The following is a 17,024-nucleotide window of genomic DNA, read 5'->3' as shown; positions in this document are numbered from 1 at the left end:
GGGGGGGGGGGGGGGGGGGGGGGGGGGGGGGGGGGGAAAGGGGAGGGGAGGGGAGAAAGCACCAGCATGTATTCATCACTGCATTAGAGACCTGAGAACCTACACAGCCATAGGCTGCTTTCAGCACAGCCCTAAAGGAAATGTCTCGACCACACAGCCAGGACCCAGGAGTGCTGCCCATCTGTCTGTCCTTCCTGGGATGCCCCATGGACCAGGCTCCCACCTACCAGGTCCACATTGGAGAAGTAAGCCCAGGCCTTGCAGTCGAACTCCTGCATGGTGGGTGCCATCTGGGGCAGGACTTTCCAGGAGAACTTCCGGACCTCAGCGGGCTGTACCACCCCACCCTGCTGCTCTGTGCCCTGTGTCTCCTCGTAGGCTGTCAGTGTGGAGTGGAAGGAGAAGGGTCGTGAGGCCAGGTTCTTGAACGTGACCTGCACCGGAGGGAAGGCAAAAGAAAAGCAGTGTGGGAGGGGGCTGCATGCAGCCGTGAGGATGCCCTGGACCCTGGGGATGGGCCCAGCCAGATGATAAGGAGGTAGTCAAGTCCCTGGTGCCCAGATCCCACCTGGTCCCCACACAGTGGCCAACCCCTGCTGAACTACAAACTGTGGCTGTGCAGTGTGATCCCCACTGGAAAGCACATCCCGGTCATGCCAGCAGGATGAGGCCCTCTCCCTGCTCAGTGGGAGCAAGGTCAGCTACACCACTGTCTCTGGAGCCCAATGGTGCTGAATCCATCCTGATGAAGATTTTCCTGAGAACTGGGCAACTCCTCCAGGCACACAAGTCCTGAGCCCAGTGAAGAGCCTTCCACCTCTTTCTTAAGTGGGTGTTGAAGGACCTTCGGTGGTACAGGAAGCCCAAGTCTGCCCTCACATGGAGCACCTAAAAAAGCTGTACTGAGCCCTGCTTTCTGCAACCCCTTCACCCAAAAGGCTCTGCATGGAGCCCAGGAGCTGCTCAGGCTTTGCTGTTGCAGAGACTGGGTCTGTCTCAGGTCCAGGGCATTGCACCTGAACTCTGAGGTTCCTGCTAGCCCTGCAGCCACCGAGGTCCCTCTGAATGGTGGCATCTACATGCCAACAGCTCCAGCCCCTGGGCCCTGAAGATTAACACGTGGGCATTGCAGAGCCTGCAGGCCCACCTCAGCACCCCCTCTGGCTGAGCACAGACAGCAGTGGGGATATTTATAGTTTTGTAGGAAACAGGAACTTTCAATTCACCATGATGACATCTTCAACTTCTGCCCTGATGTATGGCCCAAGGATGCCCAGGTGTTCATCCAGCTCTCCCCGCTGCGCTGGCCGCGTGAAAGAATCATCCAGGTACTCCCGGAAAACCACCTTGCGGTACCTCCAGGAATTCTTCCTCCTGCTGCTCCAGGGGTCCCTGTGGGGGGAGGGCAGGTAAGTAAGTCAGGTGATACTGTCCCTGCAGGGCAGGGGTGATACAGAGCCATTTACAAGGAAGCTCAATGTTTCTGTTGTTCCAGAACTCCCCAGGGTGCAGGGGAGGTGCTGGGAGCATCCTCCCCCTGGGCTGCTTGGCTGGGTTGTACCCATATAGACCTGTGATCCTGCCTGCCAGCACATGCCAGCTCATGCATCAAGCCATGCCATGAAGCGCAGGAGGAAAACATGAGGGACAATCACACTTACGCTGCTTTTAGGAAGTGCTGGGGTCTCTGGTTCCCATATTCCCACATCACCTCCACTGCTGCAATGAAGTATTGCCGCACCTCCCCCTGGAAGGAACGCGGGTCGTGCTCGTCTTCCTCGTAGATGTCAAAATCCTCCATGGTCTGCTCTGTGTCACTGTACTCATCATAGTCTGACTTGGCAGCCTTTGACCCTGAGGGGCTGGAATTGCTCCAGTTGTTCAGAGCTGGTTCCTCCCTATGTCCTGAGCTATGGTTCCTCTCCCCAGCTATGTTGTTGCTTTCACCATCCTCCTTGGGCTCTCCTAGGCCCTGGACCCCTCTCTTCCCTGCTTCTCTGAGGACATCTTCCCCACCAAGCACCTGGCATCGATAAGGACTGTCTTGCACATATTGGGCTGCTTTTTTGGCAGTGTCATTGTGAGGGGGATTACTTGGAGACAGAGAGCAGTTCTCTCTGAAGGCCGATTTTGTAGGCATTTCTTCTGGGGTTTGCCCAGACATTCTCTCAGGTACGTAGTCCTCTGTGGCATTGGCCTTGGTCTGCTGAGACTGAGGACTGAACTGACCCAGCTGCTCCACAGAGTTTGTCTCTTCCTCCATCCTGCTTCTCCCCTGAGCTTGCTCGCTCCCAGGAGCGCCCCAGACCGCAGCTCTGCCTGGCTGCAGCTCAGCCAAAGCTGGGCTCTGAAAGCCCCCCGTGTACTCTGCTGCCCCCAGGGAGACTGGGTCCCAATTGGAAGCCAGGTCTGCAGCCTCAGCAGCATCCTGCATTTCTGGGCTGCTTCCTGCCACTGTCACCTCAGTCCCCACTGCTCCTTGTGTGGGCAAGGAGCGTCCGCCACGCTGGACCCCCTCACTGCTGCTCTGTGCACCCCCATCTGTGCTTGGCCTCCCCTCAGGAGACATCTCATCAGCTTGCAGAGCATTCCTACCCAGGGGTAGCCTCCTCTCAACCATGTTGGATTTTTCTTCCAGGCTTTGCTGGGCCACCATCACCTCAGGCGAGGTGTCACTTGATATCAGAGACCTCTTTTTGAAGCGAGTGCTGCAAAAAGGAGAATGAGGTCCACACACCTTTGGGGCTTTCTTATTCACTGCTGTCTCAGGGGTCTGGCTGGCCAGATCCTGCTCTGCTCTCTTAACATCGGAGAGGGGCTTCCTGCTGCTGGGCTGCCTGGTGTTGGGAAGACCCAGACCATGCACCAAGCCTCTGCTCCCCGGTGACCTGGCTGGTCGAGGTCTCCAGTCAGGGCCACTCATGCTTGTGGCTGGAGCTCTGTGTCCCAGAAACTGCTCACGGGTCTTTAAGAAACCGTTTGGGAATGGCCTTGTGTCGTTGACCACAACATTCGATTGAGGAAAGGTAATACTATCCTGCTCTGATAATTCCTTAGCAGCTGTATTATCCTGAAACACTTCCTCCAAGATTACTTCATCCCTCTCTTCTGTCATTATGTAGCTGGAAGGCTCAAGGTCATTGGTCTGTGCAAAAGTGGTGTCTAGAAGGCTTGTGCCTTTGGCGAGTTCATGGGCTTCTTGTTCTGTGCCACTTTCTGCAGGCAAGGAGTTACTCTCCTCTGTGAAGATTTCTTCTTGTACAGGTTTGTCTGAGAAAGAAGCATTTTTCTCTTCTAAGGATTCATAAAAGCGTTGTGAAATCACTTTGTCAGGTCTTTTTTCTAGCCTAGCATCTAGATCATTTGATGAATAATTGCTTTCTATGGTGTGACTGTGAGCTACAGCATGAAAAGTCCTGTTATGTTCTGTCTCATCTGAAGATGCAGAAGAATTTGTCAATGTGGAAGAAAAGTTATGATCAATATTTGAAGCTGGTTCTGTATTGATTGTCTCCTCTGAGTCGTATAGATTAAAGGATATTTTATCAACCCCTCTCAGCAACTTGTCCTCATCACCCTGTGAAGACATGTCATGAAGTCTCAGGTTGTGCTCCAGGTCATTCTGGTGAAATGAGCTCCTGCTGTCTTGAAGAGGAGATTTGCTTGCAGCAATTGAATCCCAGAGGCTTGTTGCATGAGTAGTTGTCTTTTGAGGCTCTGCTTCCAGGATCTCTCTCATACCACCAGGCTGGACCATCGTCCTTTTTACTGGCTCCTGCACCTCTGAGATTTTTGTCACCTTTGCTCCTGCCAGAGCATCTTCTGGAGATGGCATGGCTTGGTGCAGCCATTGCTGACCTTCTTCTGAACTCACAGTACCATGGACCCTTCCACTGACACTCACTGAGGGTTCTCCAGGTGGGACAGCTCCAAATCCTTCACCCTGGCTGATGATTTTTGATAATTCTTCATCTTCCAGGAAGGATTCATAGGACACTGGCTCATAGTTTGTCTCTGAAGAAGACATGGAAATATCAGGGGGATTTGGCATCATTCCTAAAAATGTTGATGTGCCATTGGAAGAGGGATCAGAAGTCCTGCCGCTGCTCAGGAGGGCCCCAGGTCTGGATTCTGTCAAGCACAATCTTGTCTTCTCTGTCTCATTGCTGGAAGAGGTGATGTTGTTCAGTTGCTTGTTCACACATGGCCTGTGCCACCTCTTTGTTTCAGAGAAGCCCCTGGGTTGGAATTCAAAGGCGTCCTGCTCCTCATCTGCGTACACATAATCCTCCTCTTCAGGGTATTGCTCATACTGGCACTTTGAGACCGTGAACTTGGCATGCATCCCTCGGTCTCTAAAATCAGGATTCAGGCACCCCAGTGTCCAGACACCTGTCTCAAGAGAGGACAAGAGGACACCATCAGCTCACTGCAGTGGGAAATCGGAAGAGGTGCCACCCCGTGCTGCTCCCTTGCTAGTGCAACCTATATTTTCAAGCAGCCTCTGGTTCGTGGTAGTGATTTTGTGTTTTCATAGTCCCTAGAGTATCTTACAGCTGGACTCACAGCACCATCACCATAATCCACCCCCAAAGACATACCAGTGCTGTCAAATACACCCCTCTCCCAAACACAGTCACCATGTCTCTCCCACTGAAGGAGAGAGAAATGAGAGGCTGCCTCTTGCTCACATCCCTGGTCGATGTGTTTGCTCCCTGCAGCAAGCAGGCACCCAGACTGGGTGAGGTGTGTGATAACTGGGCTCTGACACTGGAGAGGGCTGAGCTGCTTCTCTGCTTCTGAGCAGCAGGCAAATACCAGAGCTCGAACGGATGCAATGCTTGGCTGGCTTTTAGAACACTTCCTGGGGTGTCTGACAGCTTGGCTCAGGGAGCAGTGCTCATGACCATCATATCAGTGTTTGCAATCACATGGTAAATCCTGTGTTTCCTCTGGGAGTGAAGACACGGTTGACAGCACTGCTTTTGCAAACGCTAAGGAAAAATGCTGAGTGGGGGGAAATGTAACTGAACTCTGAAGCAAATCCTTTCTAGGACTTCCCCATGGCTCTGATTTCTGTCCTTGCAAAGGTGTGGAGATAACTGCTGTGACCAGCAGCTGAACCCACAGGCAGGACAGCATTGCCACTCCTCCTGACCTCCAAGCTTGGAGCCAAGGTTGCAAATGTCCACCAGGCTCAAGTTGCTGCAGCCAGCCTTGGCATCATGTGTGACCTCAACACACCCTGTTGATGAAGTAAAACCCAGTAATTTAATTTATTTAATTTAGACTTTGAAATATTTAGTCATTGCCTCTCACTTTGCTGTTCCAGGATGTTCCAGGGTTCCCTTTGCTCTCAGACCTCTCAAAATGCAATCAGGTACCAAAGAACTGGCTGGAGGTGCTCACTGATCTCTGCTGTGCTGGTTGATAGCCCAGCCCATGGTTTATAGAATAGCCCATGTTACTAACCTGGCTTTTCCAAACTCATGAAGACTGTTTCTCCAGAAAATGGGAAGAGGGTAAGCATGTCCTCAAAGACCATGTTGCGCTTGAACGTGTTTCCGGAGAAGAAGATGGAGAGGAAATCTGTCTGTGCCCCAACACTCAGGACATACCAGTACACAACGTCGTGCAGGCAGAGTTTTGGTTGGAGGTTGTCAAATACAAAGCCATTAATAGCTGGAAGAAAGCAGAGGTGAAACGTTACACAAGGACCCCATTCCCCCCATGGCTGCTGAGCTGCTGCATGTCCCCTGCTCATTCCCTGGGGCAGGGATGAGCCTCTGTCTGCTGGGGCTTTGCAGGGAGCCCCTGGCCCAGTACTCACTGTGCATCACATTGGAGGCATAAAACTGTGGGTCCTGGGTATCCACATGGGCTGGGTCAGAGCAGAACCTCTTGATGTTCTCCTCCAAGTACCAGCTCTGGTTCTCATCAAAGACTGAAAACAGCACCAACCTCGTGTTGTCTGACATTATCTGGAAAGGGAGAGGGAAGAAACTATTCCTGGTCTGATCAGAGCACCCCCATGGCCCAGTGTAGCTGTCAGGTCTTAGCCTGGGTGCATGGGGAAGAGTTTACCACTCTTTCATAGGAGTTAAGGTCCAGGTTTGAGAAAAGGGGCATGCAAGGGAGGATGGGGAAGGCAGAGGAATTGGGACTGATGGTAGGGTTGAAGAGAACAGGACAGACAAATTTGGTTTTACCTGAATATTTCACTCACTGCATTTATTCCAGCCTTTCAGCCTGGCAGTTGAGGCAACAAAGGAAGGACCCACCTGATTTCCCCTCTGATCCATGGACTTCTTGAAGCAGATCAGGAGGGGCCCAATCAGGCCCGAGGCTGTGTCTCGGATGGGGTCGATGGAGCTGTAGTAGTAACGGGTGAGGCAGCGAGGATCTGCCTGTGTTGGCCCATCCTCAGGGGTGAGGCTCCAGCTGTAGGTGAACGACTGGCCAGGGGGGATAGGAATGTCCTTCACATCTTTGACTGGCAACACACAGAACCCAAGAGCAGATGAGTTAAGCCTGGGCTGCTCCTGCAAGGGTTGATCCCCCTTTTTAGAAGAGCTCAGAAAGGCTTCCTGCCCGCACAAGTTGCATAGTGAGCCAACTGTGCCCACTCCAGGATGGCACACTGACTGTATGGAAAGCTGATCTGGCCAAAGGAGACCCAGGGACTGGGGGAGGATGCAGAGGCACATGTCTTACCTTGAGAGGGTTTCCTGTCATAGTATGGCCTGACACTGGTGAGGCCATGAGGGTAGATGTTGTACGGTCGGCTTGCCAGGTTCCTGAACACGATCTGAAATGAGCACAGCCAGCAGGAATGTTTAATGATTTCTGAATGTTGTGAGCCCTTGAGGCTGCCCTTAGTGAGGGAGGGAAATGCTGGGCAGGGGTGCCCTGGGATGGGCTGCCTGCCAAGGATCAGCAGGGAGGAACACAGACGTGTCTGGCATCACAAAGTCAGAATAGAAGAAACTACTATTTCTCCGTGGTGAGTCTAAACTGTCCATTTTTCTGGGAGGTGACCATTTTAGGGAGAGTATGAAAATAACAGATTTATTAAAGAGACAGTGTCTGTCTTTATTGTTACTTTATATGAGTCAGAAGAAACATAGGACCAGAAGAGGTCAATCCAGAAGGCCTCAGAGGACCAGGACACTAAATATGCACATCAGCAAACAGCTTTGAAGTACTCCCCACTTCACTGCATGAAGCCCTTCATTTATTTCTCTAAATAGCTCTGTCAGGGCTTTGCAACATGCCCACAACTGCACAGGGAACCTGAGGAAGGGAACAGAAATGTGAAGATCATGGAAACCATCCCATTCCTCCTAGCAGAAAACAAGTCAAGTGATCAGTAGAGGCACTTGGGGAGGCAAAAGTGACAGCCCTCAATACTGTAAGGTAACAACAAACAGATGGAGAAGAGTGGAGGATGAGAGGACACCCTTGCCTCAGAGGAAGATGTTGGGTCATGGATTAATTCACACAAATACTAAGACACCTGCAAGCAAAGGAACTGGGCCATATCCTGTGTGTCTCTGCTGATCTTACTGAGAGTATTTAGCTTTAGCTACCAGTAACATCTGCCTTTCTGGTGAGCTTTGGACATTACCAAACATGAGAAGGCACCCCAAGGACTTCTGCCAGACATTAGCCACAAACCAGGTAGTAGTTCCAATTATAGGAGCAGCACCGAGCTTTAAAGTTTCCCCTTACAGCCCCTGTTGGTGGAAAGCAGTATGTATCTTACCTTAAACTCATCTCCAACCTCTCCCTTAATGACAGGCCCCAGAATTCCCTTGTCAAGCTGATTTGACACCTTGCGCTTCTTGAAGGTTACATCTTCATACTCCACAAACACCACCTTCTTATACTTTGAACCGATGCGCTGAGGGCCGGGCTCCAGGTACAGGCCCGAGATATTTCTGCAGGCAAAGGCAGAGAAAGAGCAAACAGCCACATGTGGGACACTGTCAGAAACAGAGCAAGGCCTTCCATCACTCAAGCTTTCCAGGGACAGTGGGGACACATGCCCACTCTCACCTGTCCAGAGACAGTGGCTTCACAGGGGCATAGTCCCAGTCCATTTCCTCGGCTGCAATGTAGTAAGTCCAGGTCACAGGCTTGTCTTTGGCAAAAGAGCGCACTTGGATCACATGAAAAGTTTCCTCCTCTTCTCCAGGGTAATCCATGTACTCTGACTCGTCTGACAGCATCCCCATCCTCAACAGGCGTTCCACAGGACACTCCTCCACCTTCACAAGGGCTTCCATGCCAGCTGGATTCAGACAGGCCAGGTAGAAAGGGTCACATTGGTGCTACAGGCATGCATTCCCCAGGCTCTGCTTGGGAGAGATCCTCCCATAAAAAGGGCCATCACATGGGTCAACTCCTGCCACCAGGTCATGGACCAGATTGCAGCTGGATATAGCACTGTGGAGCAGGAGGGGCCTTGGGGCTGCAGCACTGCACAGAACCCTGAGCCTGGGACATCCCCTGAACTTCTTTTCCCCCGAGCTCTTGTAGAATGAGGTTACCTTGCTGATGGGACAGTATCTGGCAGAACATCCGAAACCAGCCAGCTGTTCCTGGCATGGTCTGGGCTGTGAGATATGTGGCAGGGGAGATTTCTAGGCTGCTGAGACGGTGGCCTCTCACCAGGAATGTGTGGCCTTCAAAGAAGATGGAGTGGACTTCTGGCCCAGAGCCCAACCCGATCACATGCCAGTGGACCTGCTTCTTGAGGCACAGTGTGAGACCTGCCAGCAGACAAGGAAAGCACCCAGGAGTCAGCACTGTGTTTACCCCTTGTTCCCACTCTTGGTGCCATGGACTCAGAGTCTGACACAGCTGACTAGAATCCCATGCCCTGCAAGGTGCTGGCTTCAAGCTGTTCACACATGAGCGTGGACTGTCTGAGCAAAACAGAGGCACAAGTCTCATCAACCCTCCTGAGATAAGACTAGAGTGGGACACTTTGGCAAGGCCTTTGGGAGGTGTGCTCATAGGACCTCACAGTAGGATGCAGTGGAAAAAACATAGATGTGCTCTTTGACTCTATAAATAGGGAAATTGGGAACTGGAAAGGAGAATCATTTTTCTGATCACAACACTGGCAAAGCTGACACTAAAATATTGGATCTGGGGCAAGGCTCCAGCACATCCCCAGCAGTAGCTGAAATGCCACAAAGGGCAGAGAGAGGTCACCAGGATTATTTGAGAGCTGGAGAAAATTCCTTCCTCGGAGACATTCAAAGAGCTCAGTGTGCTTAGGAAATGGGAAAGAATTTGACTACATTTTAAAAATATTTTCTTGGGGACAAATTGATGTGTGCTGAAGGGCTCTGTAATCTAGCAGGAAAGTGAATAACAAGTTCCTAGAAGCTGAAGCCAAAAAAAGACAAATACAAAGTTAAGCACTTGTTTTTGGCACTGAGTGCAAAGGTGACTGGAACAGATCCCAGGGACCTGAGAGGAAACTGGGTGGAGGTTCCATCCTGAGGCCCTCAGGTCTCCATTTCCAGCTCTCCATCAGACACCTTTCAGGCCAGATCCCACATCCAGAGAGGGGTGTGCTGGATGTGGAGGTGGATACCTTCTCCAGGGAAAACCCACTGTGCAGATACAGTAGCTGACAATGACATCTACTCAGCTCTTAAGCTCCAGGGATCCACAAGGACTGTTGTAGAAACAAGAGAAAATATCCTCAAGTTGCACCAGGGGAGCTTTATGTCAGACATTAGGAAAAATGTCTTCACTGAAAGGGTTGTCAAACACTGGAACAGGCTGCCTAGGTATTTAAAAGCCTTGTATATGTGGCAATTTAGGGACATGGTTTAGTGGTAGACTCGGCACTGTTAGGTCCAATCTAAATGATTCTGTGGTTCTATTCCTGAAATCCCACAGAGGTTTTTTAGTGAGAGTTGAAATTCCCTTCAACGCTACCTCCAGCCTTGCTCACAGGGCTACAAAAGACGAAACTCTTTGCTACCAGCACTGCTCCTTGAGACCTCCAAAGAGGTGAGGCAACATAGACAGCTGGAAACAGCTCCTGCTCCACTGTAAAGGGGCAAGGCAGATCAAAGAGCTGAGATGTAATAGTCCCTCTGGGGTGAACACAGCCTAACAGATCCATCACCTGGAAATTTCTTACACCCTTTCACAAGCTGTCTCGAGGTTACAGACCTGACTCCACCTTCCATGCCCTCCATCCCTGTCCCTGGCCACCAGGACTCACCAGGCAGTGAGCCATTGATGTAGCCATTGATGGTGTGCAGCTCTGTCCTGTTGTGAGCCTGGGGCTGAGGAGCTGCAGTGGAGCCAGGCTCAGAGTACCAGCTTTTCCCTGTGGAGAGAGGAGGATGCAGTCAGCTTTCACTTGAGAGCGTTTCAAAGAAAACTTCAAAGAGAAATGGCTCTGCATGGTTATGGTGGTGATCATTGCATGTGACAGGGCATAACCCCCCTGCAGCTTTAGCCTGTGTGATAAGAACAAGGTCAGGCCATGGGATGGCAGAGCTGGGGGGGGGCTGCAAGCTCCCTGCACCCGGGGAAGAGAAGGAATGGCAGGACTGCATTGGATGGGGGGCTCAAGCCCTTGGGAGGAGGTGTGGGTGCTGAGCAGCTGCGCTCACACCAAGGCAAAGCAAACACCCCAGGCTGAATTCAGGGTCTGACACAGCCAGTCAGTCATTACCTTCATCAAACACTGCGAAGAGCAGCACAAACTCGTTCTGCACATCCTCATTCCCATCGCTCACCAGGGTCCCTGTGAGATGCAATGGGATGGATCAGATCAGCAAACACCATGCCTGGCTCCCCAGGGAATTCCCTTTGTGCCCTCCAAGAACTGGTAAATCGAGACCAGGCTGTGGTTTGCTTTTGTCATGTCTCACAACTGCCATAGCCCTGCTTCCAGCCTTGCTGTCCCCAAAAGCCCATGGTTGAGAGGCAGCTGCCCCTAGAAGGTATCAAATGGTCAGTTTGTGCTGCCTTCCCTTTGACTTCACTCAGTGGAGAAACTGCTCCTGGTGAGTCAGTGGAACCTGCAGACAGTGCCCTGTGAGGAGGTGACTCGTGCCCACTCATTTCCAGTGACTACTGAGGGGTCTGGACAACTACCTCCAGGATGTGTCTCAACCAGGGATGACCAGTCTTACTCCAGTCACACTTCTTGTGCCCAGCAAATAATAACAGTCAGGTTTTTATCACCTCCATGTTTACTGAAGGAAGAAAGGAAGGAGAGCAGGCACAGGTACTGTGGAGCAGGCAGTGTCCCAGGTGTACTCCCCCTCTCCTACCTGATCCTGAACCCCGGCTAATACAAACTTGCCTCTAATTCTTCTGACAAAGCCCTGTGACCTGTCCCCATCCTTACACATTATGTGTGCTGCCCTTACCAGGTCGGCACACGAGCAGGGCTCCAATCAAACCAGAGTTGATGTCCTTCACACTGTTGGTGTTGGAGGAGTAGGAGTGGGTCAGGCACGCTGAGTCATCCTCTGTTGGACCCTGATTTTGCTGGATTTCCCAAATGTATGTGTGTGTCTTCCCAGGATCCACCCTGTCACCCTCCTTCTCTGTCTGGCTGGTCTCATCCTCATACCCCGCACCTAAAACCAAAGAAATGGCCACATGTCACTGAAGGTTCATCCCCAACACACCATGGCTACAGAAATGCCTCTTCCTCCAGCCCCTGGAGCCAGACTGACTCCCACAGGCAGTGGCTGTTTCAGGGTAGTGAGCAGAGCTATGCCAGAGATTCACTTGTTGGGCTGTGGATCCACCACCTGTCCTGATGCTGGGTAGCACAGGTTGGCCCTAAATATCCAACCTCAGGTTTAGCCTATCTGTTACCTCTGTAACTGATACAGGTTTGCTCATCTCAGGTCATTTCTGGGCTGGGCTTGGTCGTGTTGTTCCCCCAGGCTCTGTGACCATCTGTCCTCATAGAGGGACATGAATAGGAGGGTCAGGGAGGGACACACACCTGACAGAGCAGGAGGTGATACACAAAGGCTTGCAGCACGTGGCCATTGCCCAACTCACCCTCCGATGCCTTCCAGTAGGACACCCCGACGGCGTGGAGGTTGTAGGGGCGGGAGGCCAGGTTTTTAAACGTGATGACCACCGTGTCATAGACTTCTGCTCGGATGGTGGGGCCCAGCAGACCTGAAGGAAGGAAGACAACAAGGTCAGGAAGCTCACAGCCTGCCATGAGCCCCAGAGAGTCCTGACTTTCCACCTGCACAGTTAGCGGCTGTCCCTCATGTAGCATGGCAGCATCGACTGCTCTGGCTCCAGCAAGGCTCTCTGCACCCCCAGGAGCTCTGCCACACTGGGACTCTACCCAGGTGCTTCCCCAATCCTGGCTGAAGGGCTGCCAGCACCCAAACCAGGATGAGTTTGGTTGCTGTCGGGGAGAGCGAGGGCTCACCACACTGCTTCTTACCCATCCACGCTGGCTTGAGCTTGGGCTGTATGAACAAGGCATCGGGGTACTCCACAAACACGGCTTTCCTGTAGCGGGGAGGGACACCAGGTGTGGGGGGCCGTGGGCCTGCATTCCCCGAAATGCTGCAGGAGGAAGGAAAAGCCAAGGCTGATTCCACAGCCCCATCCAGGGATGGGTAAGAGCCATCCTATTCCTCCCCTTCCCGCCAGCTTGCCTGTGTCGTGCCAGCCCCAGGGATTGCTCACCCTGTTGTGTCCTTTGGATTTCCTGACAATCCCCAGGTGTGATTGGAAGTGGTTTGCTCGGCTCAGGGGTGACAACATGGCAGTGATTCATGTCATGGTGTTAGTCATGATGGAAGAAGACACTGGGGCAACAGGCACGACGCTGTACCCAGCTGCAGCTGGGAGAGGGCACAGCAGCAGCAGCACTGCTGCCAGTCTCCTGCCTCAAGCCTTGTCCAGCTCTGTGCTTTCCAGCCAGCAACACACAGAGCACTGGAAGTGCTGCAATAGCAGTGCCACAGTGGCCTCTGCCATGCAGCCACCTCCCACCCCATCCCCTTCAGGTGTGGCTGACACATCACATCATATATAACTGTAACATGCCCCCCAGCTCCCCCCAGGAAACAGACTGTGTTGGGCTGCATGGCAGGTCGTGGCAGATTGCTCTGTGTCTGAGTAATGTCCCCACATTCGTTTCTTTTCTGCCCAAACTGGGATTTACAGCCAGCCCCTGAAAAAGAGGCTTCACAGCAGGAAGATAAAAGAGCTTTGAATGTATTTCACATCCCACTCATCTCTGCTGGCCACTTTCTATTTGTAAGCAGCTTAACAAATTCATTTTCCAGAAGGAATCCAGTACATTTATCAAGATAGCAAATCCATGAATTTCTTCAAGGATTTGAGAGGCTGACTTATCAGCCTCAGGACTGAGACCATTTCCAGTAAGCACAGAGACTACTTCCAGCCTTGTTTTGTTTGGAGCAAAAGCCAGGTGGTATTTTCTTCCCACTTAAGAAGCAGGGAGGGTTGCTCTCCTGCTCTGACTAAGCCTTCATTCCAGCGGTGTTTCCCTTTGTGACTCTTGCTCAAGCGGAAGAGGAAGGAGACAGAGTGATTCAAATTTGGGAAAAGTCAACACACACTCACTCTCACACCACTGGCTAGAAGCCACCTGCAGCTGGAGGGTGCTGTGGGGAGAGCAGGGTGCTCCCTTTCCAGGGGCAGAGCAGGATGGATGCCCACAAAAACCACACACCCATCCAACTCCTGCCTTTCCCACCACAGCTATAACCCCACATTCAGGATGGCAGGAGGCCCCGAGCAGACACAGTCCCAGCGAGCAGTGCCACTGCATTCAGCTGACTTTGCCTACAAACCATTATCATTCCTGGCTCGATGGCAGCAGGGTTCAGACCCAGCTTTGCTCTCCAGGGTGCCCCCACACTGGAGTTAGTTGTGCTGCAGGAATGCTGGCACTCAGCTGTCCACTGTCTGGAAGCTTTGCCTTAATCTCTAACTCGCAGAAAGCCCAGATTTGAAAATGCCTCCCTGAGATATGAGGGTTTGGTCCTGCTAATTCTGCAGTAAACAAGGCAGAAACTCTCTGGAGCCAGGGGGATTTTGCTGGCATGCAGGGATATGGCTGGGAGGAGACTTAGTGACAACAAAGCTCAGTGCTGGGTCCCAGCTGGCATGGCAGAGCCCACAGGGGATGAGGAGGCAGAGTTCAGCACAGGGACATCTGATCCAACTGCTTCTGGCCAGTTGTCTGCACTTGGGGTCCCTGTGAACTTCCTTCCCAAAGGGCAGCTGAAGCTGAGGCAGGGAGATAAGTTTCTGGCTCCTTGGATCAGCATTGTTAGCCACACTATCTGTTCATCTCTTGGAGCTGGGGGACATCCTGCACTGCCGAGGCGCTCAGGAATGGGCTGCTACGTGTCCACCAGCTCCAAGTCTGAGCTGAGGTCCCCAGGGCTGTTGCAGGATGTGTTGGTTCTGGCTCCAACCCTGCTGAAAGGGCTGTGTTTGGGAGGAAGAGAAACTGAAATCATGGGGAAGGCGTAAGCCCATTAGTTTGACAGAGCTTTCTACAAGCATGTCAGAGAAACCACTGCATACATACAAGGGTTTTGGAGGTCCTGCCTGGAGACGCATCTTTAGGAGTTTCCATGAGATGCTGGTACCATGAGGGAGAATGGGTGGAGCAGAAGATACCCCACACACAGCTCGGAGACAACCCAGCTCCAGTGGCAGCTCTGCTCCTGCCATGCTTTCCTGGCTCACTCCCGGGTCTCCCTTCTCCCCAGTCTGGCTGTTTTTCTGTGCCCTCCTCACATTTTGGAGAACTGGGCTGAGTCTACAGGGCCAGGGAAAAGGCTCTGTCATCCAGCTGGAAACAGCCATGGTTCCCACCATGGCTTCCCCAGGAGCTTGTGCTGCCTGGGAATACTCTGCCTCCCTGGTGTGGAACACACAATCAAATCCCTCTGAGAAAACCAAAGTTATCTTCCTCTGTTTTAGAGAAGGACAAGTGACCTCAGACTGCTGCCAATGCCCTGCTTATTCCCAGGCAGAGTCATGTCCCTGAGTCAGTCCTGGGTCAGAAACAGTGCTCAAGTGCATCACTAAAGCCAGTGCTGAAATGGAAAGCCACAGGGCTGAATTACACTGTGAGTGAAGTCATCATCTTACCATAGTGTAATATCAGTGAAAGCAGGGTAGGGGGGATTAGTAAAGTGGGGGGTGTTGGGTGCAATTTTCCTATTGAAGTAACCAATAGGGGGAAAACCAGCATAACTCGGATACAGTGACTACAGCAGCTGGTCAGGCTGACCTGGCTCATCCCTAGATCCTGGTTTCCAGTGCCTGACCACAGCTCACCACTGCTCTAGCCAGTGTGGGTCTGAGAGGGGGCCATGGGCTGATATTGCAGAGCAGAGGGAATGGGCACAGCTTGACCCACAGGGGATGTAGCCATCCTGCTCCACTCCCCATGCTGAGCTCAGAACAGCCCGTTCACATCCATGTGTGTCCCGGCCAGCTGTGTCTCCAGACAACACCATCCTGATGCCTGAGCAACGCAACTGCCAGTTTTCCTTCCTTCTCCAAAGTAGATGGGCAAAACCACTATGCCTTCCTCCCTCTTATCACTGTGCACAAACACTGTTCTTTGCCCAAACACTACAAATTATTTTCAGTTCCTTAAGGAAAAATTTCAGCCCCAGCAACGTAATGTACAGAGAGATGTAAATAACTAAATCTGGATTTTACCACGGGCAGACACAGTCAAAAGCCTTTGCTGCTCTGAGGGGGGCACAGCCAACCTTCCTCTGCAGTCCCCAGGCAGGGAGGCAAAGGTCCCCATCTCCCCTCACATTTCCCCAGAGCTCCCATGATGCAGAGCAGAAGGGAAAGCACAGGCTGGAACACCAGCTCTTGGTTCCTAACATGGCCTTTAAAGGGTCACAGGCAAATGGCATTAATATAAAGCAATGCAGAACAGCAGTGCAGAGCGAGTATTACCTCTCTCTCTTCTTTCTCAATTCCACCAGTCCCCCTTCGGGGTTGCACATAGTGACTCCCCATCACACCGCCCCTTCCCAGCTGTGCCAGCAGCTCAGTGCACCCACCTTGCCAAGTTCCCCCCATGTACCTGCCCGGACCCAAGCTCGCAGTGCAGTCCAAGCCAGGGTGGGAGAACACCCAGAGCAGAGTTCTAGAGTTGCAATAGAAAGAACTTTACCCTGCAGGCGCTTGCAGCACGGACAGCAGGTTGCTCTGTGTGTAGTCCCAGGCGGTTTCCACTGCAGCAATGTAGTATCTTCTGACTTTGCTGGTACCCTCCTCAACCAGGCAGAGGAGCAGGAGGCTGCACAGGGCTCCTGCCAGCGTCATGCCTCGTGGCTGGGAACTGCTCTGACTTCGGGAGGAAAAGTGAAAAGGAAGGAACGAGAAAGGAAAGAGGAGAGAAAAGCCTTTATCGTCACATCCAGCAGTTGTAATCCACAGGAGATGATGATTTAAAGCCAGCACCCACAGACTCACTCAGAGCACCGGAGAGTTTCTCAAAGATGTCAGGAGAGGAATCTCTTGAGCAGGTTAGTGCAAAGAGCAGTGTGTGAGTGATGGACTCTCCCACTTTTCCTCTGGCACTGACAGGAGGAGAGGAAAAAACAAAAGGAAAGGGAGGGCAAGCACAGCGGTAAGTTCCGCTGCAGGACTCAGCTGGCTCCGTGTCCTGGCCTGTGTCTGGGAGCAAGATGAGGAAAGGGAGGGTTGCAGAGGAAGCAGAATTTAGGTGTGGTCTCTGCCTGGTCTCACCTTCTCTGTCACCACTGAGGAGAGTGGGTTGCCAGGGATGCACATACGCACGTACGTACATGGGGTTATCCCTGTCCCCGGCATCCCTTCACCCCAGGCAGTGATGATTTAGCCACACAACCTCACCTCAAGCCACGTGGGAGGGAGAGGGTTGAGGTGATCCCTGGGAATCCCCTTCCCACCAGCTTCACCTCACATTTCTTCTCCTCTCCCAGGGTCCTACAGCCCAG

The 17,024-nt window shown here is 52.3% G+C and overlaps 1 protein-coding gene across 3 annotated transcripts in view; it reads right to left on the bottom strand.

Annotated features, from left to right (window-relative positions):
* Window positions 1-16,612, bottom strand: part of F8 (coagulation factor VIII) — a 23,031-nt gene extending 6,419 nt beyond the window's left edge. Inside the window, exons 1-17 of one of the 3 annotated variants that reach the window (XM_017819214.1) lie at window positions 16,519-16,612; window positions 16,217-16,393; window positions 12,467-12,591; window positions 12,064-12,186; window positions 11,415-11,627; window positions 10,712-10,783; window positions 10,253-10,360; window positions 8,553-8,774; window positions 8,059-8,293; window positions 7,766-7,940; window positions 6,715-6,808; window positions 6,282-6,493; window positions 5,831-5,981; window positions 5,473-5,682; window positions 1,662-4,392; window positions 1,227-1,392; window positions 228-434 (exon numbers count right to left, since the gene is read on the bottom strand). In XM_017819214.1, coding sequence (XP_017674703.1) covers window positions 228-434; window positions 1,227-1,392; window positions 1,662-4,392; window positions 5,473-5,682; window positions 5,831-5,981; window positions 6,282-6,493; window positions 6,715-6,808; window positions 7,766-7,940; window positions 8,059-8,293; window positions 8,553-8,774; window positions 10,253-10,360; window positions 10,712-10,783; window positions 11,415-11,627; window positions 12,064-12,186; window positions 12,467-12,591; window positions 16,217-16,368 — 5,196 coding nt within the window. In that variant the 5' untranslated portion in view covers window positions 16,369-16,393; window positions 16,519-16,612. The other 2 variants (XM_017819215.1, XM_017819216.1) reach the window with 2 other exon arrangements.
* Window positions 16,613-17,024: the final 412 nt, after the last annotated feature.

This window comes from Lepidothrix coronata, unplaced genomic scaffold (assembly GCF_001604755.1).
Source record: "Lepidothrix coronata isolate B3197 unplaced genomic scaffold, Lepidothrix_coronata-1.0 Scaffold73, whole genome shotgun sequence".
NCBI classification, from domain to species: Eukaryota; Metazoa; Chordata; class Aves; order Passeriformes; family Pipridae; genus Lepidothrix; species Lepidothrix coronata.
This window is presented reverse-complemented; position numbering and strand designations above follow the sequence as displayed.